Source organism: Macaca fascicularis, chromosome 18 (assembly GCF_037993035.2).
Source record: "Macaca fascicularis isolate 582-1 chromosome 18, T2T-MFA8v1.1".
Classification (NCBI taxonomy): Eukaryota; Metazoa; Chordata; class Mammalia; order Primates; family Cercopithecidae; genus Macaca; species Macaca fascicularis.
The window spans coordinates 79,942,524-79,969,045 of NC_088392.1; the positions used below are offsets into that span (position 1 = coordinate 79,942,524).

The 26,522-nt window shown below is 41.1% G+C and overlaps 1 protein-coding gene across 8 annotated transcripts in view; it reads left to right on the top strand.

Moving 5' to 3' along the window:
* The window catches only part of PIEZO2 (piezo type mechanosensitive ion channel component 2), a 466,534-nt gene that overhangs the window by 244,807 nt on the left and 195,205 nt on the right, over positions 1–26,522 (top strand). For all 8 annotated transcript variants that reach the window (XM_045378159.2, XM_065534259.1, XM_045378160.2 and 5 more), the window contains exon 5: positions 18,081–18,243. In XM_045378159.2, coding sequence (XP_045234094.2) covers positions 18,081–18,243 — 163 coding nt within the window. The remainder of the gene's footprint in view (positions 1–18,080; positions 18,244–26,522) is intronic.

Consider the following 26,522-nt stretch of genomic DNA (forward strand, 5'->3'; position numbering starts at 1 on the left):
GAGCCATGAGACCTGAGAGGGTGTCATTCAGAGGGCAAATGGCAAACCCTGGTCAGTTGTCTACTCAGTAGTACAGGGAGGCAGAAACATTAAATTAGGAAGTCAGGGAGGCCTCACATACGGCTTCCAGTGACTTCTCCTCGATGCTGTTTATTGACCTGCTTGCCATAAACAGAGAGAAAATTGTTTTCACTCGGCCATCATGAGAAATGTTTGGGTTTGAAAACTTCTCTGCACTCTACTCTGACCAGTTAAATATATTTATTTAGAAATCCACACAGATAATCGAATTCCATATTGGACTGAGTGTAATTTCAGTGAATTTGCTGGTGGTTTTTTTTTATTAGAACACTAATGGATGGAGACTGCAGGGCAGGGAGGATAAGAAGACACCTGTCCTTAGAAATCTGAAACCCAATGCTCAGGCCTCGCCCCACATTGTCAGATGGTCACCAGCACCTTCCAGAAAACAGGAGTTTAATTTTTTGAAGAAAAACAGTGTTAGGTAATATGAAGGCTGCTCTGTTTGACTCATTCGCTATTACGAGGACCCATGGTCTGAAGGGTTAGTGTTTGCTCCCAGTCCTCAGGAATGCTACTGTGTGTTCTGAGTCATCTGCACATTGCCCTGAGTTACTTTTCTTTCTTCTTTTTTTTTTTTTTTTAAATAAAATTTCGCTCTTTTTGCCCAGGCTGGAGTGCAGTGGCATGATTTGGCTCACTGCAACCTTCACCTCCCGGGTTCAAGAGATTCTCTTGCCTCAGCCTCCCAGGTAGCTGGGATTACAGGCACATGCCACCACACCCGGGTAATTTTTTGTATTTTTAATAAAGACACGGTTTCACCATGTTGGCCAGGCTGATCTCAAACTCCTGACCTCAGGTGATCTGCCCACCTCAGCCTCTCAAAGTGTTGGGATTATAGGCGTGAGCCACCACGCCTGACCCTGAGTTACTTTTAAAGAGAGACAGAAACAACAACATCAGCACCCATTACACCTGTTGCTGGTAGAGATGAAATTTGCAGGTCAGAGGGAGCGCTCCATTCCCCGGATGTTAAACTGAGGTTCACGCTAATGCAAATCCTGAGTGAGGCACTCCCACAGTCACCAACCCCACATGGCACTGCTACTGCTGCACAGGTACCCCAACAAATGGCACCATTCCCCAGCACTCTGTTCTAGCTGGGGGCTCTGGTGTGGTCACTGAGCAACCTCATGAGGTCATTGACTTTCTTTTTTGGCTTCCTTTATTTTTCTGAGGCGGAGTCTTGCTCTGTTGCCCAGGTTGGAGTGCTGTGGCATCATCTCAGCTCACTGCAACCTCTCTCCTGGGTTCAAGTGATTCTCCTGCCTCAGCCTCCAGAGTAGCTGTTATCACAGGTGCACACCAACATGCCCAGCTAATTTTTGTATTTTTAGTAGAAATGGTGTTTCACCATGTTGGCCAGGCTGGTCTTGAACTCCTGACCTCAAGTGATCCACCCATCTCAGCCTCCCAAAGTGCTGGGATTACAGGCGTGAGCCACCGTGCCCGGCCTTGAGGCCATTAACTTTCTACCAAACAACGTGGTGGGAGCCAGAAGCCAGTGGCACCTAAGTGCCTGGAGGACACATGTTGCCTCTGGGCAAATGACAGCCCACTGAGGCTTCAGGGGGAAGAATGCCCATGCAGGAGCGCAGGCGAATGCTTCTCCATTACAGACTCTTACCTCAGGAAAGACAGGGAGGGATTATGGGATCTGCAGACATCTAACATCAAAATGTTAGTGGTGGCAGGTATCCCGAGTTACTGGCGGCGAATCTGTACAGATCTGCAGCAACTTCAATTCTTGCCTTCTCAGATGAAAGAGTTTGACTGAGGGCACAAGGCAGAAAAAGAGGCCAAGGCAAGATTTAGAACAAGAGTGAACATTTATTAAAAAGCGTTAGAGCAGGAATGAAAAGAAAGTAAATTACCCTTGGAAGGGGCCAAGTGGCCATCTTGGAGGACAAGGGTGTGGTTTGAGCTGTTGACTTGGGGTTTTATACGCTGGCATACTTCTGGAGTCTTGCGCCCCTTCTGCCCTAATTCTTCTTCCCTTGGCGTGGGCTGCCCACATGCACAGCGGCCTGCCCGCACTTGGGAGGGGAGCATGCGCAGTGTCTTCACTGGAGTTGTTAGCAAGATCACTTGAGGCATGCTTCCCTTTACCTGCAGAATGTCCCTGGAAGGGCATACTCTGCCATGTTGCTTTTTTTGTTTTTGAGACGGAGTTTTGCTCTTATTGCCCAGGCTGGAGTGCAATGACGTGATCTCGGCTCACTGGAACCTCTGCCTCCTGTGTTCAAGTGATTTTCCTGCCACAGCCTCCCGAGTAGTTGGGATTACAGATGTCCACCACCACGCCTGGCTAATTTTTTTGTATTTTTAGTAGAGACGGGGTTTCTCCATGTTGGCCAGGCTGGTCTCAACTCCTGACCTCAGGTGATCCGCCCCTGGCCTCGGCCTCCCACAGTGCTGGGATGACAGGCGTGAGCCACTGCACTTGGCCCATTTTCCTCTTAATGCACATGCTTGAGCCCATTCACCCAACTCCGGGGATTTTATCAGGAAACTGCCGATGATCTGTTTCGGGTGTTTTTCTGTCTATATGGAGACGGCCTTTCCCTGCTGCTGGCTGCGACCAATTATTATTTTAGAGAGACAGTTAACCACCTGACTACCTGATGCTCACCTGACTTTCCTGGTGGGAGGTGGGGGCCTCTCCTGCCTCACTCATGCCTGACCAGCTGCCTACTAGTCAGAACACCTGGGTATCAGGAGGAAGCTGCAAGGTCATCACAGTGCCTAGCATTGAGTAGATGCCCAAAGAATATTTAACAGATGTGCTTGTGAAATTGAATGCTAAAAGGGGAAATTCACTACAGTACAAACAGCTGTTACTGAACATTCGGTCCCACCAAATGTATCGACTATAATAAATGATGATTTCTTTCACCATTCCATTTAAAAATGTTTGTTGAAAACATACCTTATAGCCAACATTGAGATGAGCATGAATGATGAAGTAGGTAAGAAGAAGAAGAAATGGTCTCGTCCTGAACTGCTCACCCATCTGAAATAGATGCCCCAAAGCTCACTGTTGATATGGACAGCATTTACTTGAATGACCAAGGAACCCATGCAGAGAGACCCTTGCATCTGGACTGGAAGGGAGATAATTACTGTGGGAAGCTGGATTCATCTTGATGAATCAAAGAGGGGTCAGTATTTACACAGAGAAGGGAAGAGTCTACAAAGGACAGGGACGGCAGTGAGGTTGGGGTGGGTGTGACCTGCCTGTGCATTGCTGAGGAATCTGACCCAGCTGGAGCAGAAGGCTTGCGTCATACAAATAAGATAGAAATACGCACTGTTCAAATGTGTAGGCTACAAATCTCAATGGCCACAGCCCACTCTGGGAGCATTTATTTTATTTTATTTTTTAATTTATAAAAATAACAAATCTTTGTTTAGGAGAACGTCTCATTAACCTAGCCATAATTCCATAAATCAGTGATTTTGTAATAGGTCTTGAACTACTAAAACATAATTTCCCAGAATTTTAAGCAAAGGGATTCGCAATAGAAACAGTTTCCTCTGAATCCAGCATTGTTAATTTTATCCTGGCCATAAATTTTCTATTAGGGAAATCCCCAGGGAGAAACCACTGAAGCAGCTCTGTTGAAATACTGCAGCGAAGGGCTCAAGGACCTTTACTGACCATATTTCTTCCTGAATGTTGAGATGTCAGAAAACAATGCCTACCATTTAGTACAATTTCTGTTATTTTCAACAGCTGCATATTTACAGATGTAGCTTGTTTAAAATATTTCATTTGTATGAAGTATTTGTTAGATTTTGGTGGTGGTTCCTTCATTTACATTTTTACGTTTTCTCAGATTTTGTTTTTCCTCTCTATTGCTACTCACCACACTTGTGGTCTTTATTGTTTCATGCTAAATTGCTTCTGTACTTTCCTCACTCCCGCACATCTCCCCATCTTTCTCTCTCTCTCTCTGTCTCTCTCTCTCTCTCTGGTTCATCGAGGTGCAATTTACATTCACTAAAATTCCACCCATATTAGGTGAGTAGTTCTATGAGTTTGACAATATACACAATCATGTAACCACCACCACAGTCAAGATGTGTATTCTAATCTTCATTATCTCCAAACAGCTTCTCCTGCCCTCTGCAGTCAGCCTCCCACCTCTTCCCCCAGCCCCTGGCAACCACTGATCTGAGTTTTCCTCCTCTGGCTTTACCTTTTCTGGACTGTCATGTGAATGGAATCATGGAGTCTATGGCCTTTTGTGTCTGGCTTCTTTCACATGGCATAAACCTTTTAGATTTATCCATAGAGTCACAAGTATCCTTGTGAATCATACTTGGTTCCTGTTTAATTAACTTTTATTTATAAATAATACATAATAATTGTACATATTTATGGGGTACAGTGTGTTAATTCCCTTTTATTGCTAATAGTATTCCATTACGTAGATATGCCCGTTACCTACTGATTGGTTGGTGGATAATTGGGTTGTTTTCAGTTTGGGGCAATTATGAGTAGAGCTGCTATGAATGTTTGCAGGCAGGTGGTTGTGTGGACATCATATTTTTCTTCCACTCCAGGCGTCTCTTAATTGGCTGTTCTATCTTCAGTCTGACTGCCTATCAATCCTGCATTATTACCCTAAGTGTTTACCAAACACATTTCTGGAAATTAAAGCACATTTGTACTGCATGAAGAAACATATTTAAAGATATTCTTGGGTGATTCTATTTGTAGTGTGGCTACCACTCTATTATTTGTGCTTTACAAATTTATATTTTCATTTATTTTATTTGCTTAACAGAAGCTTTACCTTTTGACAGTTAAAAATTCAGAGATACTTGTCACTCATTTGATTACTATTTTATTTCTGAAAAATTTGGAATTTTTTATAGCTAACTACTTTTAGCTTGTTAACATAGATTTGAGTACAGCCTTTGAGATCTCTCACCTGCAATCTCAAAATTGCATTGCTCTGAAAACATTTTAGCCTAGTTTTGTGATTGCAAAACCTGACCTGAAGTCACGTGGTAGCTGAAGGGAGACCATTCCTGTGAGTGCGAATTGTCCTCGTGTGTGTGTTTGAACAGGGCCACTGCCTAGTGTCTGCATCAAGTGGTACATCATGTCCATAACGTGTATCTTTCTGAATTCTGGAAAAAGATGAATTTTGAAGTACATTTGGCTCCAAGAGATTTGGAAAGAGGATTTGTACTGTCTTCATCTGTTCCCTACACAACTGCCTTACTTGTTTGATAATGCTTTTCAAACTTTTTTTTTACTGTGACCACAGGAAGCAATGCACTTTCTTTTTTGTTTTTAGACAAGGTCTCACTCCATCGCACAGGCTGGAGTGCAATGGCACAATCTCACTCACTGCAACTTCCACCTCCCCGGTTCAAGTGATTCTCCTGCCTCAGCCTCCCAAGTAGCTGGGATTACAGGTGTGCACCACCACACCCAGCTAATTTTTGTATTTTTAGTAGAGACAGGGTTTCACCATATTGCTCTCGAATTCCTGGCCTTAAGTGATCCACCTGCCTTGGCCTCCCAAAGTATTGGGATTACAGACATGAGCCACTGTGTCGAGCCAGCAATGCACTTTTTGTTGTGATCTGGTACAATACATGATTTCAAAGTTTCAAAGGAAAAAAAAAATAGTTCCTCTTATCACATGCAAGGAGATTTGATATTTTTTTTATTTCCTTTGTTCTATTATATTACAGAAAAAAAGAAAGTACTGGTCGATTCCCACTAAGTTTATTTTATAATAAACTAATTATTCATGACCTGCATTTGGAAAAACAGGAGGCTAAAGAGCAATACTCAGCAGGAGGGATGGAAAGCTCAGAAGCAAATTAGAAGTTTACTCCGGCCGGGCGCGGTGGCTCAAGCCTGTAATCCCAGCACTTTGGGAGGCCGAGGCAGGCAGATCACAAGGTCAGGAGATCGAGACCACAGTGAAACCCCGTCTCTACTAAAAATACAAAAAATTAGCCGGGCGCGGTGGCGGGCGCCTGTAGTCCCAGCTACTCAGGAGGCTGAGGCAGGAGAATGGCGGGAACCCGGGAGGCAGAGCTTGCAGTGAGCCAAGATCGCGCCACTGCACTCCAGCCTGGGCAACAGCGTGAGACTCCATCTCAAAAAAAAAAAAAAAAAAAAGAAGTTTACTCCTTGATGTGGTTTGGCTGTGTCACCGCCCAGTAGCTCCCATAATCCCCATGTGTCATGGGAGGAACCTGCTGGGAGGTGACTGAATCACGGGGGCAGTTACCTCCTTGCTGTTCTCATGATAACAAGTGAGTTCTCATGAGATCTGATGGTTTTATAAGGGGCTTTCCCCCAACTTCACACTGCACATCTCTTGATGCCTCCATGTGAAGAAGGACGTGTTTGCTTCTTCTTCTGCCATGATTGTAAGTTTCCTGAGGCTTCCCCAGCCATGCTGAACTGTAAGTAAATTAAACCTCTCTCCTTTATAAACCCAGTCTTGGATATGCCTTTATTAGCAGCGTGAGAACAGACTAATACATTCTTGTTACAGCTGCTTACTCTAAGCTGTTTCCTGAAAAAATGGCAAATGCTATATTTCATGGCACTTGCAGACTCAGCCACATTGACAAATGAGGGCTGCTCTGCCTTAGAATTGTGTACTGTGGATTACATTCATAATCCTCACACTTTAGTTCAAGCAAATGGAGACCCTGAGACTGTGTCCTCATGAAATAGGAGTAAATCACTGGCTTCCACTGTATGGGCTATAGTTTAAACAGAGAAGATTTTACTGGCTTTCCATTTTGCAACACTTCACAAGAGCTTTGCTAGCCAATTAAAGCATCACAGTAGGTGCTGGTCAGTTGGAGTTTGGTGGGGGAGCAAATTTGCCCTGTTATGGGATAAAGAATTTATCTCAGGAATTAGGCTGCATATAATTATGGACAGTGCTAGGGGAGCCAAGGTCTAAGAGGAAAGACAGACATGGTGACTAACCAGTCAACCTGAGACATCAGCTGTTAAAGTGGGACCCCGATGGGGAGCCCCTGGAAAGGTCCTTGGGAGCTCCTTCTGTGTGGCTACCACATCCATGGGGTGGCAGCCAAGCATCTGGCAGTGAACCTGGGGCTGCTGTGGCCCCCTGGGCAGCTCTTAGGGAGGAGAATGAGGATGAGGGACCCTACCTGACACCTCCGTGTTCGTCTGTCATCCACTGTGTAAAAACCTTCAGAAACAGTTGTCCTGCTTCACACTGGAAGTTGACCTTCCAGGTCACACACAGGTAGATGTCTCTTTGGCCATTTCTAATTCAGAGCCATGCAGTGTTGGGATTTTGGGAACAACCCTCAGCTTGACCAAGTTGATAAAGAACAACCAAGCACCTATGTGGTTACTCTAAATTGCAGACTATTATTCTAAATGCCCTTAACCATCATCTTCCAAAAACGTAGTCTAAATACTCATGATTGATTTCCCAAATCTGCAAATGAAGACATTAGAGTCACATTTTATAGTTTTCAGGGTCAGCCATTGTGTCCAAAAGCCTTAAAATAATTCGTTATCAAAACCTAAAGATTTCTCAAGGTAACTTAACAAGAACACTCTTACTTCTACTAAATAAGCAGCAGTTCGGATTAAGTTGCTACTATTTTCCTTATCTTGAACATTTGCTCAGTGGTAGTTTATTCAATAGACAAGTTACAGAATGGGGAAAAACTGATAGTACCTGGGGAAGGATGAAAGCTGAATTTGAAACCTAGAACATTGCAGGTAACAGAAGTACCTGTGCACACCTAGGAAGACCTGCGTGTGTCCTCCTGTCTTCTCCATCTCTTCTCTTTCAGCCTCTTTTTACTGGACCTGCGTGTGTCCTCCGCTCTTCTCCATCTCTTCTCTTTCAGCCTCTTTTTACCGGACCTGCGTGTGTCTTCCTCTCTTCTCCATCTCTTCTCTTTCAGCCTCTTTTTACCAAGAATTAATAAAATGCCTTTTCATCATTCCTTGCCTTTCCATTTTTCCTTCCTTCCTTTTCCCATCAAGCATCGAGATATTGGTGTCCACAAAGTGTGCACATTAGGGTCATGAAATGACCCCTTGAACTGTTGGCTGTAGCAGTGTGCTAGGTTTCTGAAAAACTGGGTTGTTGAAGGAGAGGGGTTGCATGGAGGTGCTGGTGGAAGTGTACCCAGTATGAGAAAGTGGCTCGGTCTCAGGGGTTGCAGAAGTGACAGCTGGATATGGCAGTTGCCATGGGTTGGGAATTAGTTACATGAAACAAATCATTGATGGGGAACTTAACTAAATATATTAAGGATAGTGGGAGCCCATGTTTCTCACTATCAGAGCAAAGATTGACAAAGCAGAGGCTAGAAAGAATCCTGAGCTGTTAAACTGAAGTTGAAAGTACCAGAATGAACACATGGGTTTTAAAAATACAGATACACAAGAAGATATGGAAATAGTTGTAAAGGCATAGGCATGTGTATGGAAATATATGTAAAGGATTCCATCAAATAAGAGGACCCAGAAGCAATGTCACCCCAGTAACAATGCCACTCCACGTGCCCAGCTCTGAATACCAGGGTGTACAAAAAGAAAACAGGAGCCCAGAGAGTAGAAAGACTTGGAGCAGAGAAAGTAGAAGACAGGCCTAAAAACCTTACTGTGTCAGAAAGTAGGACAATGCTCAGTGAATGACAAGGACATTTCCCAGGAGCCAGTGTGGAGGGGCCCTCACAACTCAGGGGCAATTTCAGCACCAAAATTGTAGTTTCAAATACAGTCTGTCTAATAAAAGAGATGTTCATGCATCCACACAGATATTACTTAGCTAAGAAATTGATTTACTGGAGGTAAGGGGAAGTGCTTACTTGTAGCCCAATACCAATTCATATTTAGGGGCACCAATAACCACCACTAGGCAGCCATCATGACAGTTGATACAGGTAGGAGTCATTAATGTCTACTAAGGTTGGTGGGTGGAGGCTTGATAAGGAAGAAGACATTGATGCAATTTTGGAATATATCCTTACGAAAGTTCAAATCGCATACAAAGTAAACATAGTGACCCTGCAGACAAAGCTGGTGCACGCCAACTCCACCAGGTAATCATGGTGGGATGGGTTGGAGACGTGTGCCTCCCAGCGTGTTGAACTGAGAGCAGCATAGCACCATGTTTGTGTATGTTTTGCATGAATTCATGAGCCAGGTTGAGGGTCATCCTCCATAATGAAAGACAGTACTCATTCAGATTGTCAAGGGCATGAAAGACAAAGAAAGACTGAGGAGTTGTCCCAGAATGAAGGAGACTGGTGAGACACAAAAAACTGAATGCAACGCATGCTTCCCAACGGAAACCCAGGCACAAACAGTACAAGATGTTGTGAGTATGTGTGGTAAAATGTGAATGGAATCTGCACATTGGATGGCAGTGTTGTGTCAATGTTGGTTTCCTGTTTGGGAAGATTGTGTGGTGGTTGATATGGTTTGGATATTTGTCCCCACCCAAATCTCATGTTGAATTGTAATCCCCAGTGCTGGTGGTGGAGCCTGGTGGGAGGTGTTTGGGTCACGGGGGTGGATCTCTCCATGGCTTGGTGCTGTCTTTGTGATAGCGAGTTCTCAGGAGATCTGGTCATTTAAAAGTGTGTGTTGGCCGGGCGAGGTGGCTCACTCCTGTAATCCCAGCACTTTGGGAGGCCAAGGCAGGCGGGTCACGAGGTCAGGAGACTGAGACTCGTCTCTACTAAAAATACAAAAATAAAAAAAATTAGCTGGGTGTGTTAGCACGCGCCTGTAGTCCCAGCTAGTCAGGAGGCTGAGGCAGGAGAATTGCTTAAACCCAGGAGGCAGAGGTTGCAGTGAGCCGAGATCCCACCACTGCACTCCAGCCTGGGTGACACAGCGAGACTCTGTCTAAAAAAAATAAATAAACATAAAAAAAGTGTGTGTCACCTCCCCACTCCCCCACAACACTCTGTCTCTCTTGCTCCTGCTCTGGCCATGTGATGTGCCTGTTTCCCCTTTTACCTTTTGCCACCATTGAAAACTTTCTGAGGACTCCCTAGACATCAGGCAAATGCCAGCACCGTGGTTCCTGTAAAGCCTTCAGAACCGTGAGCCAATTAAACCTTTACAAATTATTTTCTTTTTTTTACAAATTATTCAATCTCAGGTATTCCTTTATAGCAAGACAACAAAGGCCTAATACAGTGGTAATTTATTAGAGGGTCCTTATTTGGGGTAAATACAGTAGTTCCCCCTTATCTGCCATTTCACTTTCCAAGGTTTCAGTTTCTTATGGTCAACTGTGATCTGAAAATAAGTGAACACAGCACAATGAGGTATTTTGAGAGAAAGAAAGAGAGATCACATTTACATAAATTTTATCATAGTATAATGTTATAATTACTATAATTTATTATTGTTGATCTCTTGGCTGTGCCTAATTTATATTTATATATATATTTATTTTTATATAAATATGTGTGTGTGTGTATATATATATATTAGACAGAGTCTCACTCTGTCTCCCAGTCTGGAGTGCAGTGGCACGATCTTGGCTCACTGCAAGCTCTGCCTCCTGGGTTCACACCATTCTCCTGCCTCAGCCTCCCGAGTAGCTGGGACTACAGGTGCCCGCCACCATGCCCGGCTAATTTTTTGTATTTTTAGTAGAGACAGGATTTCACCATGTTAGACAGGATAGTCTCGATCTCCTGACCTCGTGATCTGCCCGCCTTGGTCTCCCAAAGTGCTGGGATTACAGGCCTGAACCACTGTGCCCAGCCCTAAGAGAGCAGATTTGTAAGTGTCCTTCCCATGAAAAGAAGATAAGTATGTGAGATAATGTCTGTGTTGACTCACTTGATTTCACCATTCCATAATGTATTTCTCTAATGTATAATTATATGTATATCTAATATATGCCTAGTTACATAATAAATATCTATAGTTTTTATTTGTAAATTCAAGAATAACAATAACAATAGCAACAAGAGATGCTGGTGAGGATATGGAGAAAAGGAAACCCTTGTACACTCTTGGTGGGAATGTAGATTAGTGCAGCCACTATGGAGAACAGTATGGACTTCCTCAAAAACCTAAAAACAGAACTACCATATGACTCAGCAGTCCCACTGCTGGGTATATACCCAAGAGAAAGGAAACTTGTGTGTCAAGGAGAATAGAATCAACCTGTGTCCATCAACAGATAAATGGATAAAGAAAATGTGGTACATAGGCCGGGTGCGGTGGCTCACGCCTGTAATCTCAGCTTTTTGGGAGGCTGAGGTGGGTGGGTCACGAGGTCAGGAGATCGAGACCATTCTGGCCAACATGGTGAAACCCCATCTCTACCAAAAATTAACCAGGCGTGGTGGCGGGCACCTGTTGTCCCAGCTACTCAGGAGGCTGAGGCAGAAGAAGGGCTTGAACCCAGGAGGCGGGGTTGCAGTGAGCCGAGATCACGCCACTGCACTCCAGCCTGGCGACAGGGCAAGACTCCATCTCAAAAAAAAAAAAGAAAGAAAAAGAAAAGAAAAAAGAAAATGTGGTGCATATGCACAATGGAATGTTATTCAGCCATGAAAAAATAATGAAATCTTGTCCTTTGCAGCAATATGGATAGAATTGGAGGTGATTATGTTAAATGAAATAAGCCATGCACAGAAAGACAACTATTACATGTCCTCATTCATATGTGGGAGCTAAAATAATGGATCTCATAAAAATAGAGTAGATTGGTGGTTACCAGAGGCCAGGGAGGAAAGGAGAAGGAGGGGATGATGGAAAAAAATGTAACACTATTACATTCTATAGAGCTAGTATTCATGAAACAGCTTTTGGGAAATGGTATGCTAGAGAATGTTTATTGACCTTTGATTCTGATTGAAATGAATAAGTAAGTCACCATGTGGATGCTGATTAGGGCCTTGGGGATGGATATATCCCCAAGTAGATGTAGAGTGAGAAGAAAAATAAATGAAGAACAGAGTTTTGTGGACTCATCGACATTTAAGTAGGACATAGAGAAGAGTCTGGTGGCTACAACCCAATTCAGAATGTCTTAGTGGGACTTCCCAGCAACGTGAGTTTTCATGGATATTCATAGGTAGGTAGAGAATTAGAAGAGTGTAAGAAAACCAAGGGAACGGAGATTTGACAGTAGAAGGGGTTGGTCTTGCTTGTCAAATGCAGCATGCAGGTGGAACGTGATGAGAATTGGAATGGGTCACTTGGGCCTTGCGGTTGGGGGAGCAGGGGCAGCGCCTGAGAGGGCATTTTCTGAGCAGTGGTGAGTTGAGGAGGCCTGTTGAATTAGGTAACGATGGGCGAGGGGAGCCCATGATGTAGTGAGTGTTGCCTCCAAAGACAAAGTGAGAAAGTAAAAAGCCTGAGCTTGCTGTCAGGCTCTGTCCCTAACTGTGTATTTGAACCAGCCATTCAAAACTCATTGGCCGGCGCGGTGGCTCACGCCTGTAATCCCAGCACTTTGGGAGGCCGAGGCGGGCGGATCACGAGGTCAGGAGATGGAGACCATCCTGGTTAACACGGTGAAACCTCGTCTCTACTAAAAATACAAAAAAAAAAAAAAAAGTAGCCGGGCGTGGTGGCGGCGCCTGTAGTCCCAGCTACTCGGGAGGCTGAGGCAGGAGAATGGCGGGAACCCGGGAGGCGGAGCTTGCAGTGAGCCAAGATGGCGCCACTCACTCCAGCCTGGGCAACAGAGCGAGACTCCATCTCAAAAAAATAAATAAAAACTCATTGGTTTCCACAATCTGTAAGATGAGGAAATGGACTAGACTATTTCTAATTCTCATCCAGCTCCATAATTTCAATGACTGACTTAGTGAATGGATAGGTAGTTGGGCAATTAGATGAGGGAATGAAATGAGATGTTACCGACTTCCAAATTATTGAAGGCTTATTAAAAACTAAATGTATGGAGAAGGTGTGTGTATAATTATATATGTTAGTAGAGCTTCCAAATTACTGATTCATTTCAAAGAGAAACAGAGACCAAGGAACATTCTGTAGCCCAGCACTTCCCAAAAGCTGCTCTTGCACACTAGCTCTGGAGCATGTAAGAGTCTCAGAAGAAACTTGTAAGAAATGGTTTCCGGGTCAAATAAATGTAATTGTTTTACTACAGAACTCCTCAAGTATTTTAGTATAATAGTATGCATTGTGAGTTTCTCACATTTACTGGACCAATGACTGTTTCTTTTTTCTCTTTTGTTTTGTTTTGTTTTGATGGACAGGATTTCTGAGGACTGGCATTCTGATGAATGTAGTTTAGTAAGCACCGAAGAAGGAAACATTATTGATAAGATGGTCTCCAAATGACATATCAGTCAGACTATGACCTGTTTATTGTGCATACTTTTCAAAAGTATCATTGTTTCTGCAATGGCAATATTATGAATGCACTGCTTTGTTAACTCAGCAAGCCAAGAGTAGTAGTTAATAGTTTAGCACCTCTATGGCTGAATGAGTCCATTCTAAGTAGGGATCGCAGCCCAATTCTGGATTCAGTAGCTAAATTCTATCACAGCGGGTGGAGTGATTGCTTTAGCAAACTACATTCATTTATTCCCTTAATATATGTATGTTATAAAATGTCTCTGTTGGGACCAAGAAGCACAAAGCTGAGACTGTTGCCTCAAAGTGACTGTTTGCAAATTGGGGCTTAATGCAATCCACAGGTGGGAAAGGTATAAGACTCCGGCTTTCCTGCTCTGTCTGTTGTGGTGTAAGAAGCAGCTGAGGCCACAGCTGGAGTTCTTGTTACTTTAATTTAAGAAGTCTTTTTCTCTCGACTCTACTTGGATGGTGCTTTTCATAAAATGACACAGTCAATTTGTTTTCCATGAAAGAGCTATAATAATCGATTGCCAAAAATCCACCTGAGTAGTACCAGCCTACTACTACTCCTGACCTCAGCCCCACACCAAAACAGCCCCCCAAGCCTGGCCTTTGTTCTTACTGGTCTCTTTTCTTGATCCCCATTTTTTCCCATTCTAATGATATTAATTCTAGTTTGCTCTTTTCAGTCAGGTTAGGTAGACTTTAAAAGTATACCATGAATCTCTGCAATTTTCCTATGATGAATTCATTCATCAGATTTCATTACTATAATATAAATGTAGTTTGGATGAAGCTCTCTTAAGTGGATTTTCTTACTCTTTCTCCAAATGAAAGGAATTTGCTATATTTTAAAACCTTTAACACAAGCATTTTTTAAAATGGGGTAAGAGTTTAGAGGCCATCTGTAAAAATGAAGCTGTCACAGGACATTCCCTCTTCCAGATCATTTTTTAAGTTGATGTGTAATAATTGTACATATTTTCGGGTACATGTGATATTTGATACATTCATACAATATAAAGTGATCAAATCAGGGTAATTGGGGTATCCATCACCTGAAACATTTACCATTTCTTTGTGCTGGGAATATTTTAAATCTTCTCTTCTAACTGTTTTGAAATATACAATAAACATTAATAATACAGTCATCCTACTGTGCTGTTGAACACTAGAACTTATTCCTTTTATATAACTCTATTTTTATTCTCATTAACCAACTGCTCCTCACTCCCCCTCCCTGCCATCCTTCTCAGCCTTTGGTAACCACCTGTCTGTGTTCTCTGCCCCTGTGAGATCCACTTTTTTAGCTCAGACATATGAATGAGAACATTGTCTTCGTGTGTCTGACTTATTTCACTTAAAATAGTGACCTCTGGTTTCTTCCATGTTGCTGCAAATTACAGGATTTCATTCCTTTTTTATGGCTGAATAATATTCCATTGTGTATACAGCACATATTCTTCATCCATTTATCTGTTGATGGACACTCAAGTTGATTCCATATCTTGGCTATTGTGAATAGTGCCGCAGTAAACATGGAAGTGCGGATATCTCTTAGATATACTAATTTCCTTTCTTTTGAGCATATACCTAGCAGTGGGATTGCTGGATCATTTAGTAGTTCTATTTTTAAGTTTTCGAGGAACCTACATACTGTTTTCTATTGTGGCTACACTATTATACATTTCCACCAACAGTATACAGGGGTTCCCCTTTCTCCACATCCTTGTCAGCACTTTTTTTTTTTTTTTTGTCTTTTTGATAATAACCATTCTAACTAGGGTGAGAGGATAACTCGTTGTGGTTTTAATTTGCATTTCCTTGACGATGAGTGATGTTGAGCATTTTTTTTACATAAGCTGTTGGCCTTTTAAGACATTTGTATGTCTTCTTTTGAGGAATGTCTATTTGAATCATTTGCCTGTTTTTATTTGGTTATTTATTTTTACTATTAGATTGTTTGAGCTTCTTATATATTCTGATGATTAATTCCTTTCAGCTGGATAGTTTGCAAATATTTTCTCCAATTATCTAGGTTGTCTTTCCTCTCTGTTGATTATTTCCTTTGCTGGGCAGAAACTCTTTAGCTTGATATAATCCTGTTTGTCTACTTTTGCTTTTGTTGCCTGTGCTGTTGAGGTCTTACCCAAAAAAAATCTTTGTCCAGACTAATGTTCTGAAGTATTTCCACGGTGTTTTTTTCTAGTAGTTTCATATTTTCTTCTAGTAGTTTCATAGTTTTCTTCTAGCAGTTTTCATGTGTTTTTCTAGTAGTTTCATAGTTTTGGGCTAGACCACTTTTTAAAGCAAATCTGATTAGATTGAGGATTGATTCCTAGGAGATCCTAGATTAGAAGACTCTTTAATTAAGGTTTAATTTTTATGTATATTATAGTAACAAATACATGGAAACATTCTATTTATAACAATTGTTGACTAGTTAAATAAATACTGTCTATCCATTAGTATGATGATATATAAAAATAAATGAGTTGTAAAAATGTTAGTGACATGTTAAATGAACAAATCAGCTTGCCAACCATAGGTAAATAATGAACTTAGTTTTGTTAACTATAAATGTGCACATCCACGTATAGAAGGAAGATTGGAAAGGAAGGCCATGTGGATACGTACATGGGAAAGCGGTTGAAAGCATAAAAGTGAACGTAAGGAGAATGGAGTATAATTGTATTATCTATGTGGCTTTTGGGAAGTTAGATTGCCTTTTGAAGACTTAGTCTTTTCACATGTAAAAGGAAGATAATAATGCCTAACGCAATTGGATTAATTAATAATGTGTCTAAAGCTCTTAGCACGAAGTAACTGCTCGGTAAATGGTAGGTATTATCAATAACTTTTATTTTCAAAAATGTTAACAGTAGCTATTTCTAGATGCCAAGGTTCTTGCTATTTATTATTTTAAAACGTTTCCACCAAAATGTATAATATATAATGTAAATGAATACAGTGTGTAATCACTTAAAGTGCATATGAATATATGTGCATATATATGTATGTATTTACATGGTATATTGCTCTATCTTTTGTTTCCCTTCCCTAAGTAAGTTATATCTCTGATAAACATTTTTTCAAAGGCTTAACCCTCCTTTGAAGTTCTATGCTTAATTTTTCCATGAATCGTCTCATCTTCCCCAGAAGTTTTAATGCTGGTCCAGACTCTTGACTCCTCTACCTGTATCTTCCGTATTTTAAATTCATTTTGTAAACTTAAGTCTGTATAACTTTTTCTTCATATCACCTAGTCATTTCATTAGGTTTTTTCTTGTTACAGCTTATTTTATATGATACGAGTGAGCAGAGAGCATGCCAGGAATCGCTCTTCATGTGGCTTTTAATAATAGTAATAGGTACTGTGGTTACAGCGCTACACAGTGCTATAGCACTGCAAGCCCAGTCGCTCAGTGTTGCAAAGGCACACCGGGCAGGCGTCTAGCACTGGATGAGGGACGTGGCTGGCCTGTGTCATGTGCTGAATGGTGTGAGAAGTCTACCAGTGGCTATTAAGCTCTGGTGTCTTGCAGCAGAGTGAGCTTAGCCAGAACACATTTCAGCTGAGGTGATGTGTGCTGGCCAACTATGCTGGCAACTCAATATACTGCCTCTCATTCCCATTTTCATTACCCCTGGACGCCTCCCAAAATCACAGATGGTGTTTGTATTACCTTCCCAGACAGATCTCTCCTCCTTTTCCAGTTGAAGCCCTTTCTACTCTTCACTTCACCTCTGGCCTTTGCTGCCTGCTATATTATTAAATATAGTTGTTTCAGGATCTCAGTTATAACAAAAATGCCCTATATGTGTGAAAATTATCTAAATGTCAATTGATGCTGCTCTTCTCAAAATGTAGGCTTAGTGAAAATATGTGTTTCATTCTTTACAAAGAACTTTCACAAACATTATTTCATATATACGTATTTATATTTTCTTCTGAAACCGTGGCCTAGTATCTCTCGTCACTTGAACAAAATAAGGAAGGCAAATAGTGTTACTTCTTCAGCACAGCAGAACAGATGGCTGTGAGAAGCCCCCAGTAGGATGTAGCTACTAAGTTTCAGACCTGGACTTGAACTCAAATCTTCTAAGTTCAGTGTTGCTTCTCTGGGATTAAAAGAAAAAATGTACTGGATCCACCTTTCTTGGAACAATACAGAAGACAAAATCAACCAAGTACACAAAATAATGAAGAGGTCCTGGATTCCAGGATTACTTTAATATTTTCTCTATTTTCCTTGTATCTTTGACTTATATCAAAAGTAAAATATCTTCTAGCTGCTAGTATGTATTTAGTTTTAGACTGCGTCAGCTAGATTGCAAACAACTGCATTTGTACTGGACATGTGGTTTACTTAACAAAAGCATAGTCCATTAGGATGTTTTAGGAGTGAGAATTGGTTCAAGAGTTCTTTATAATAGTTCTGAAACTCCAGGGAACACTGGAATCTTCCTGAATGTGTAGATTTTGTGAGACACTGAAGTCAATAAAAAGCTTTCTTGTACCTTTTAGGGAGAAACTGAGCGTCTTTTATTTTAAATCATTAAGAAGACCAAAACATCCTATAAGGCAGTTTAACCACAGAAATATAAGAACTAAATTTTCTTCCCTCCCCTTTTTTTTCCTTTGTAGCTTAAAGGGAGCTGATGCTGGCAATGGGATCAGAGTGTTTGTACCTGACATCGGGATGTTCATTGCTAGTCTGACCATCTGGCTTCTCTGTAGAAACATTGTTCAGAAACCTGTGACAGATGAAGCAGCACAGAGTAACCTGGAGTTTGAAAATGAAGAATTGGTAAATCCAACTCCATGTCTCTTCCTTGTTTGATTTCTGAGGACCTTCACCCTTAATGAGTTGAAGAACTATGATAATAACAGCTGAGCATGCAGAGCACGTTATGATTCACAGTGCTTGACATAAACGTTTACTGTCACACTGCGTGACACCCTCGTGCAGTCTCAGTGGGCAGACACTCTGGTCCACACCTTAGCAATGAGGAGAGAGGCTCAGGGGTGTTCATAGGTAAGGGCCAGGCTTTGACCCACCACCCCAAACTATCACGTGATATTATCTCGGAGGCTCACCGTGCAAAGTCATACATAGTGTTATGGTTCAATTGGTCTGGGTACCTTAGTTATTGCAGAATATTTAAAGAAGTAACATCTGGTAGTTTTAGGGGAAAAAATGAATTCCTCCTTGCAGGGCAGCTTTCCAGTCTGTGCATCTTGTCCTGCTCAGTGGAGTGGTGTTAACTTGGCGTGCTTTGATCAAGTTGTTTTAAAGCACTCCAAGGGGGAAAAACATACATATTTGGAAAAGTGTGAGAATTTTAGAAAGGTAAAAATAATGAATGAAATGTATGTTTGCTGGCTGGTTGAAACGTTTCAGGAGTAACTGCTGAATTGGAAGCTTGTCCTACTTTCATCCTTGGGTATGGGAGCTGTCAGACGGCTCTCACACTGCCCGCTGACCAGCTTCAGGACACTGTTAATGTTCTAATAACTGTACTTTGTTAGGTGAGGTTAGGTGACATCAATTTAAAAAGTAATTAATTTATTAGTGGAAAGATAACATTTATAAAGGAAAAAGTGACGAAAAATATTTGATTTGGACATTTGATGCAAAACACTTGCGAGTACTAAATGTTTTCAGTCATAAGCTTTGGCAAGATATTAAACTTGTAAAACTGAAGTTAATTGAAGTTACTTATATTAAGAATGTTAACCATTAAGGCATTGAGGGAGGAAAATTCTCACTTATGGAAAATGATTTATGTGATTCACAAGAAAGCAGACAATTGCCTTGTATGCTTATTTAAAAAACAATAAAGGGGGGATATAATTCAATAAACCTATGTAAACTAGAAATGATATTGTCTAGCCAGGCATGGTGGCTCAGACCTGTAATGCCAGCACCTTGGGAGGCCCAGGTGGGCAGAACTCCTGAGGTCAGGAGTTCGAGACCAGCCTGGCTAACATGGTGAAACCCTGTCTCTACTAAAAATACAAAGATTAGCTGAGCATGATGGTGTGTGCCTGTAATTCTAGCTACTCAGGAAGCTGAGGCAGGAGAATCACTTGAATTCAGGAGGTGGAGGTTGCAGTGAGCCGAGAAAGCCAAGATCGTACCACCGCACTCCAGTCTGGGTGACAGAGCGAGACTCTGTCTTTAAAAATGTATATATTGTCTACAGTTCTTATGGGTAAAAGATGTGCAATCACCTTGCTTATCAATATTCTGCTATTTTTAAGGCAAATGTTAAAATGATGCTTGGTGTAACAGTAATTATAGTAAAGTCAAAGTCGCTACTAGCCGCTTACATCTTACTTTCAAGACTTGATACCGTAAGGCATGCATTAGCGTCCTAAAAATGGAAGGGTGCATTTTCTTCTTGTTGATATTACAATTGTATGACAGAGGATTTAAATTTTGACTTTTTTTTACATTTACAGTTTGAAAATGACTTTATTTAAATAATCTTTACCAAAATTTGCCTAAGTTTGGGGAAAGTAAACCAGTAACTCAGATTCTTCAGTTTGCGTATTTTTTATTTTTATTATTTATAAAGGCAAGTTTTTGTTTGTTTGTTTTTCTTTTTTTTTTTTTTTTAACTTAAGTTCTGGGATACATGTGCAGAAAGTGCAGGTTTGTTACATAGATATACATGTGCCATGGTGCTTTGCTGGAACCAACAACCCGTCATCCAGATTTCAAGCCCTGCATGCATTATTATTCTCATAAATAGTAGCTATAGAAGGAGGGGAAAGGATAATTATTGAAAATTGAGTGGACTTAGCAGTCAGACATGGAGGCCGCCTAGTATATGATGCTGAGACAATTGTTTATTCTCTTTCTTCTTCTACAAAAGAGAGACACTAATACTATATCACCTAGTAGTTGTGAATGCTAAATAAAATTTCTTAAAAAAAGCACCTGCCACAGTGCCTGCTCATTTTGCTTGCTTAGGTAAATTGCTATTTGCTCTGCTCATTTTGTCCTTCTCCAATCTGAGAGGTAGTAGAGCAATTTCAAATTCCAATGTTCCTCTTATAATTATTGAAACTTAAATGGGAAGATATTTTGACGCCAACCCACTCAGTAAAAGAATCTCTTCTGTGCCATTCATAACGGATAGTCATGAATGGTTTGTTTTAAGAAGAAAAAGCTTCTTATAAAAAGAACTTATGTGACCAAGGACAAATGCTGTTTGCCATAGGACTAAGAAAGCCTACGCTGATCAACAAAAAGCGTGGCTGTGAAGTGCCATACATCTGATGAAGAAAAGAACACAATGCGGTCACATGGGTTAATTCTAAAGTCACATTTTCTTCCTGATTTCAGTTTTCAGCGATAGATTTAGGATACTTCACTTCCATTTGAAATTTGCTTGAATATGTAAGCCTTATGTATTATTAATCACATTATTTAAAGATAACAATAAGATGGACAGATGCTCTAAACATTGTTTATTAGGGACATTGAAAATACTAAATGTCATAATAACAGCATTATTTTCCTTCTCAGTTACATTTGTTTGGGGCTATTTTAGATAAATGATTTTATTCTTTTGTCACGTTCCAGCCCATCAGGTAGCCCAGGAGGAACAGGGGGGTGGGTGAATCTTCTGAGATTAATTCACAACGAAAAATTGCTTCCATGTGACAATCTGGACTTGAATCTGAAAGGAATAAAAGTACCTGGCCAAAATCAGCAGGGGATTTATTTTATTTTTGACACCACAACATATTTCCTGCTGCTTATAAATCTTGGAGTTTGCACTCTGGAATGTTTGGTTTTTAAGGATACTGAAAGAACAGAGTTTGCTGGCATTATTTCTTCTTTCATTTATCTCAATGGAGAAATGGCAGGATTAATCCACTGGTGCCTGTAAGAATTCCTTTTCAAAAGCAGTGTTGTTTTAAAGCAGCAACTAATCCCTGGGGAAGACTTTTGGGTCTTCTGTAATCTTCACTGATTTGATAAGGCTCGAGTTTGGTGTTTTAAAGGTGTTCACAAATCCAAGGCTTCCCCATAAAACTCCCAGTGGAAGTGGAGATGGCAGTGCAGTGGGAGCCTGTGCCTTGCTCCTGCATTTTACTGAGAGCCGACTTCAGCAAGGAAACCCTTCTCCTGAAATGTCATCAAAGGTTATTTCTCAACTGACACATTTGTGGTCTTGTCCATTTGTTCATTTTAATTCAGAAGCAGATCTATAAATCAATCATAACTGGGAGAAAGATTCCTGATGTGAAATCTTAAATAAGAAGAGTTGTATTATGAAGATTAAATTGAGTAGAAAAGAGTTATTTACATAATAAAACAATATATCATTTCATCAAACTGACATTATCTTGTATAATCCTATACTTACAACTTTTTCTAGCTATTACATGAGATTTGAGGCCTTATTTTTTAAATAGTATTTTAATGTATTATTAAGCCAAATTTCTGATAAGTCAAATGCTTGTTCAAGTAGGAACCGCAGTCGTGACTTAGCCTGTGTAAAGAGGTATCTTCTTAATAGACTGACAAGTCAGATATGAAGGATAAAAGTAATATTTCATTATAAGTCATCCCCATCTGCTAAAAATTCAGGGATGCAACATTAAGTCCTGCTAATGTTATTTGGAAATTTATTCTGAACCCTGAAAGATTTTGCACCCTGCTTTCTAATTCCTAGTGTCCATTAGCCTGTCACAGCATCTGCATTCTAGCACATGACATGACCAAATGGGCTGTGCTTCAAGTCTCAACTCAGGTTAAGTTGCTGTGTTTTTTAAAGAGCAAGAGACAAAGAAGGAGAGAAATCAATCGTTTTATTGTCTTCTAATTAGGCTTTCAACATCTGCTCAGTTCTAGCCTGAGATTTAGTCCAAAGTCTCCAGCTTTAAATTTTCTGGATCCTGTTTCTTCAAGCACACAGACATGATCATTTGAAACATGGAACCATTCAGAATGGTAAGAAGCTGAACGGCTGCCCAGTTGCCTTGCAAACTTTGCACTTCATGACTTAGTGTGAATGAAAAGCCTTCTTTGTGGTTGTCCTAAAGGCTGTCACTGCCACTCTTAGTGGTAAAGTGGGTGACTCCCTTTGCTGGTCCTTAAGGTCACTTTCAGAAACTGGGCAAAACTTCCTGCCATACATACCTCAAAATGCCAGACACTTGGTCTGTCTTCTTGGGGTAAAACACATTCACAATTTGGACAAAGCTTTTAATCCTAGTAGTTTCAGATGCCATTAGTTTAAACAGAAGAGATGATTTTTTTATTGGAGGAAGTCATGGATCTATTTATTGTCTTCTGGAAAGTTTTGGTATTTATCACAGGCTAATTACCTTTGAGTCCATGACAGACTTTATTCCCCCAGAGTCTTCCAGCCACATCCCTGGTCACCAGGTGAGAGCATGGATGCCCACTCATCCTGTCCTCTCATACCAGCACACCTGTGGATTAGGCCCTTGGGACAGTCAGTGAGAGCCACCTTCATTGCGTAGAAAGGCGGCCAAACGTGGTGGCTCACACCTAAAATTCCAGCACTTTGGGAGGCCAACGTGGGCAGATCACGAGGTCAGGATATCGAGACCATCGTGGTTAACATAGTGAAACCCTGTCTCCTGTCTCTACTAAAAATACAAAAAATTAGCCAGGTGTGGTGGCATGCGCCTTTGGTCTCACCTGCTCAGGAGGCTGAGGCAGGAGATTCACTTGAACCTGGGAGGCAGAGGTTGCCAGTGAGCCGAGGTCGCACCACTGCACTCCATCCTGGGTGAGACAGAGTCGGACTCTGTCTCAAAAAAAAAAAAAAAAAAAAGGCAGGGATATTATTGTTGACAATATGTTCATTGAGTGGACATTGCCTAGCATGGACTCGAATATACAACTCATAATAAAAATGATTTAAAGAATTAGCAAAGAGGAAATCAACTAAAGTATCTTTAAACTGTTAAAACGAAATGATTCCAGATTAATCTTCATTTTTATTTTGCCCATTTGTTAATTAATTTAGCAACATTGAACAGCATGTACCTCTTCTCTGCCTTTTTCAAAGAATCAAAGCTCCAAAAATGCCTTTCACCTTTAACAATCTTTTTAGATCAATATTTTTACAACTTATTGGAATATGTTGTTCTGTCTTTGCAGCATTTGATAGGTAATTTCATGCATTTGAATTGCAAATAACCACAAATACCCACATGAGAAACTTTTGTGAGGCAATTGCAGAGCCCCTGTGTCCCTTTCTTGGGGGTAGAGTAGGGCTGAGATGAGAGGAACCACAGTCCCACCCCTCATGCCATCTGTCCCAACTCCAGAGAACCTGCATCACTCAAGGAATCCCAGTCACCTCTTTGTACTTCTTTCCTCCTTTAAATTGTAAATACCCTCGAAATAGAATTTTCACCCACTTTATGTAAATAAGTTCCCCATATTGCTTTGAAAATATTGGTCATATGTCTGGGAGCAGGAGACACAGCTCCTTCCCCTACCTCCACTCCTCCTTCCCACTGACTTCCTCATCAAGGTTAATAGAAGCTCCATCTACCCAGATGCTCGAGTCAGAAACATTGATGTGACATGGATTTCTTGGGGCCTTTGTCTGTCACTACCAATAAATCTTTTGAATTCTACCTTCAAATTCTGTCTGAAATCAGTCCACTTTTCTCTGCTCACTGCCACAATCCTCACCAAGCAGCCACTGCCTCTCAGCTAGGCCTGAAAATATGTTCTAAATGGATCTCCCCACTTCCAGCTTCCCTTCTTACCCTATCCAATTGATACTGCACACAGCATCTGGATTATTCTTGTAAAATTAAAATTAAATTATGCCACTTCCCTAGGTAAAACACTTCTTTGGTTTCCCTTTAACCTAGAATAAAATTCAGTCTCTTGACCTTGATGCTCATGCCTCTGCATGGTTTGGCCACATCCTACCTTCATGTCCTCACCCTGTGCTTTTGCCCCACTCCCTCACTGTGCAGTACCCACCCTGCCCTTCTCTCTGTGTCTGGATGGGGTAAGCTGTCTTCCTGCTGGATCTCTTCCAGGCAGTTCATTCTCATGTAGATGTCTTCTCACTCTTGTCCTTCTGGACTCTGCTGTACTGTTTGCTCTTGTGCGGATGCTTTTCTCCCCACTCCTGTCTTTCTGGGGCTCTGCTATGTAGTTCACTCTTGTGCAAATGCTCTTCTCCCCACTCTTGTCTTTCTGGGGTTCTGCTCTGCAGTTCACTCTCGCATGGATGCTCTTCTCCCCACTCTTGTCCTTCTGGGGCTGTGCTGTGTACTTCACTCTTGCACAGATGCTCTTCTCATTCTTGTCCTTCCGAGGTTCTGCTGTTCAGTTTATTCCTGAACAGCAGATACTCTTCTCCATCTTGTCTTTCTGGAGCTCTGCTGTGTAGTTTGCCCTTGCATGGATGCTCTTGTCCCCACTCTTGCCCTTCTGGGGCTTTGCCAGGGCACACTGATATGTAGGTGAACTGTTGTTGATTGACCATTTCTTCATAGGGCTTCAGAGAAGGATGCTTTTTTTTAAATCTATGGGCATCTTTATTTATTCAGTATATCTTTACCGAGAGCCTACTATGTGCCAGGATAAGCAAAAACTAATATTTAACAGGAAATATTTTTTGTTAATATTTAATCCATTTAATTTAAAGGACAGCTGACAAAAAGGACAGTTTGTCCTTCCCTGTCCTTTATTAAACTTCCATTGCTTTGTAGATGGTGGTTGAAAGCAACATCTACGCACTCACTTTTCCAAATGAAATAGGGACTGCTTAAGCTGATCTTATGAGTTTGGAAAAATAATCTTCCCAAAACAAATCTAGCAGCAGAATAAAATATTTGCTTTATCCATTAAATGCTATCACGTTAGGCTTGCATAAGGTACACAATAGCATTCAAACACATCTATCTTTTTTTCTCTCGCTTCTTCCTTTCACAAGGGAACCCTGGGGATGAAATTCGTCTTCTGCAGTGAGTCACAACTCTTGTCTTCTCCTTCCTCTGGCTCTTGTATTGAGATGAACCCATTCTGTTAAAATAAATTGTTAACTTTTAATAATAAACAATGAACAAACAACTGATGACACTTCAGAAAAATGCTCCTTTTGCCTCCCAGATCTTTTGACTCATTATATGTGACTTTGATACACTTCTATAGAAATGTTTTTAAAAGCTTGGTTTTAACCACAAAGAAGAAAAAAAAATGGATTAAGCTGCACGAAAAGCTCTGCTCTGACGTCCAAAGCTTGACTGAAACCTAAAGGAGGTTCCAGAGATAATTTACTTCAATCTATTTTCCACATAAGGGGGTCTGCTAGGATATGATTCAAACAAAATATTTTCAGATTATGCCTATTCAGCTGAGCCCCTGTGGAGAATTCATTGATCAGTGGTTGCCAATGTCAGCCAGGGCATGGATTCTGCAGGGGCTGCTTTAGATCACCCCAGAGAGTACTTTTATCATATGGATTCCTGGAATTCATTCCCATAATTTCTGATTTAGTAAGTTTGAGGTTGAGCCTGGTCATCTGCCCTCTTAAAGGTCGTCAGGTAATCCTTAGGATTTATTCCAACCCAGTTGGATTTTTACAGTGCTTGGGAGTAATGAAACATGGATGTTTGGGTCCTACCAAAAGTGATTTAATGTGTTTTCTTTGTCCAAAATTGAGTGGAAATCGTGGCGGATGCTGTGGCTTAATGGAACCAGTGCTGCTGTAGAGTGAGAGGGTGTTGTGGGATGAGATGCAGAGATACAAAGGTTTAGATCCCGTCTCATTGTGGGGTGAGAGCTTTGTGTTTAGGCCCTTATTCAGGGCCCTCACAGAGAAGAGGCTGGCCTTGTATAAAGTTGATTCCGTAGTACCTAGAGCTTCCTTATGTGCAATGAGAGAGCCTACACTAATACATGTTATCAAATGTTGAAATCAGTAACTTTTATCTATCATGTTTTCCAGTATTCTATTATTTTTATTTTATTTTATTTTATTTTTTTGAGATTGAGTCTCATTCTGTCGCCTAGGCTGGAGTGCAGCAGAGCGATCTCAGCTCACTGCAACCTCCACCACCTCG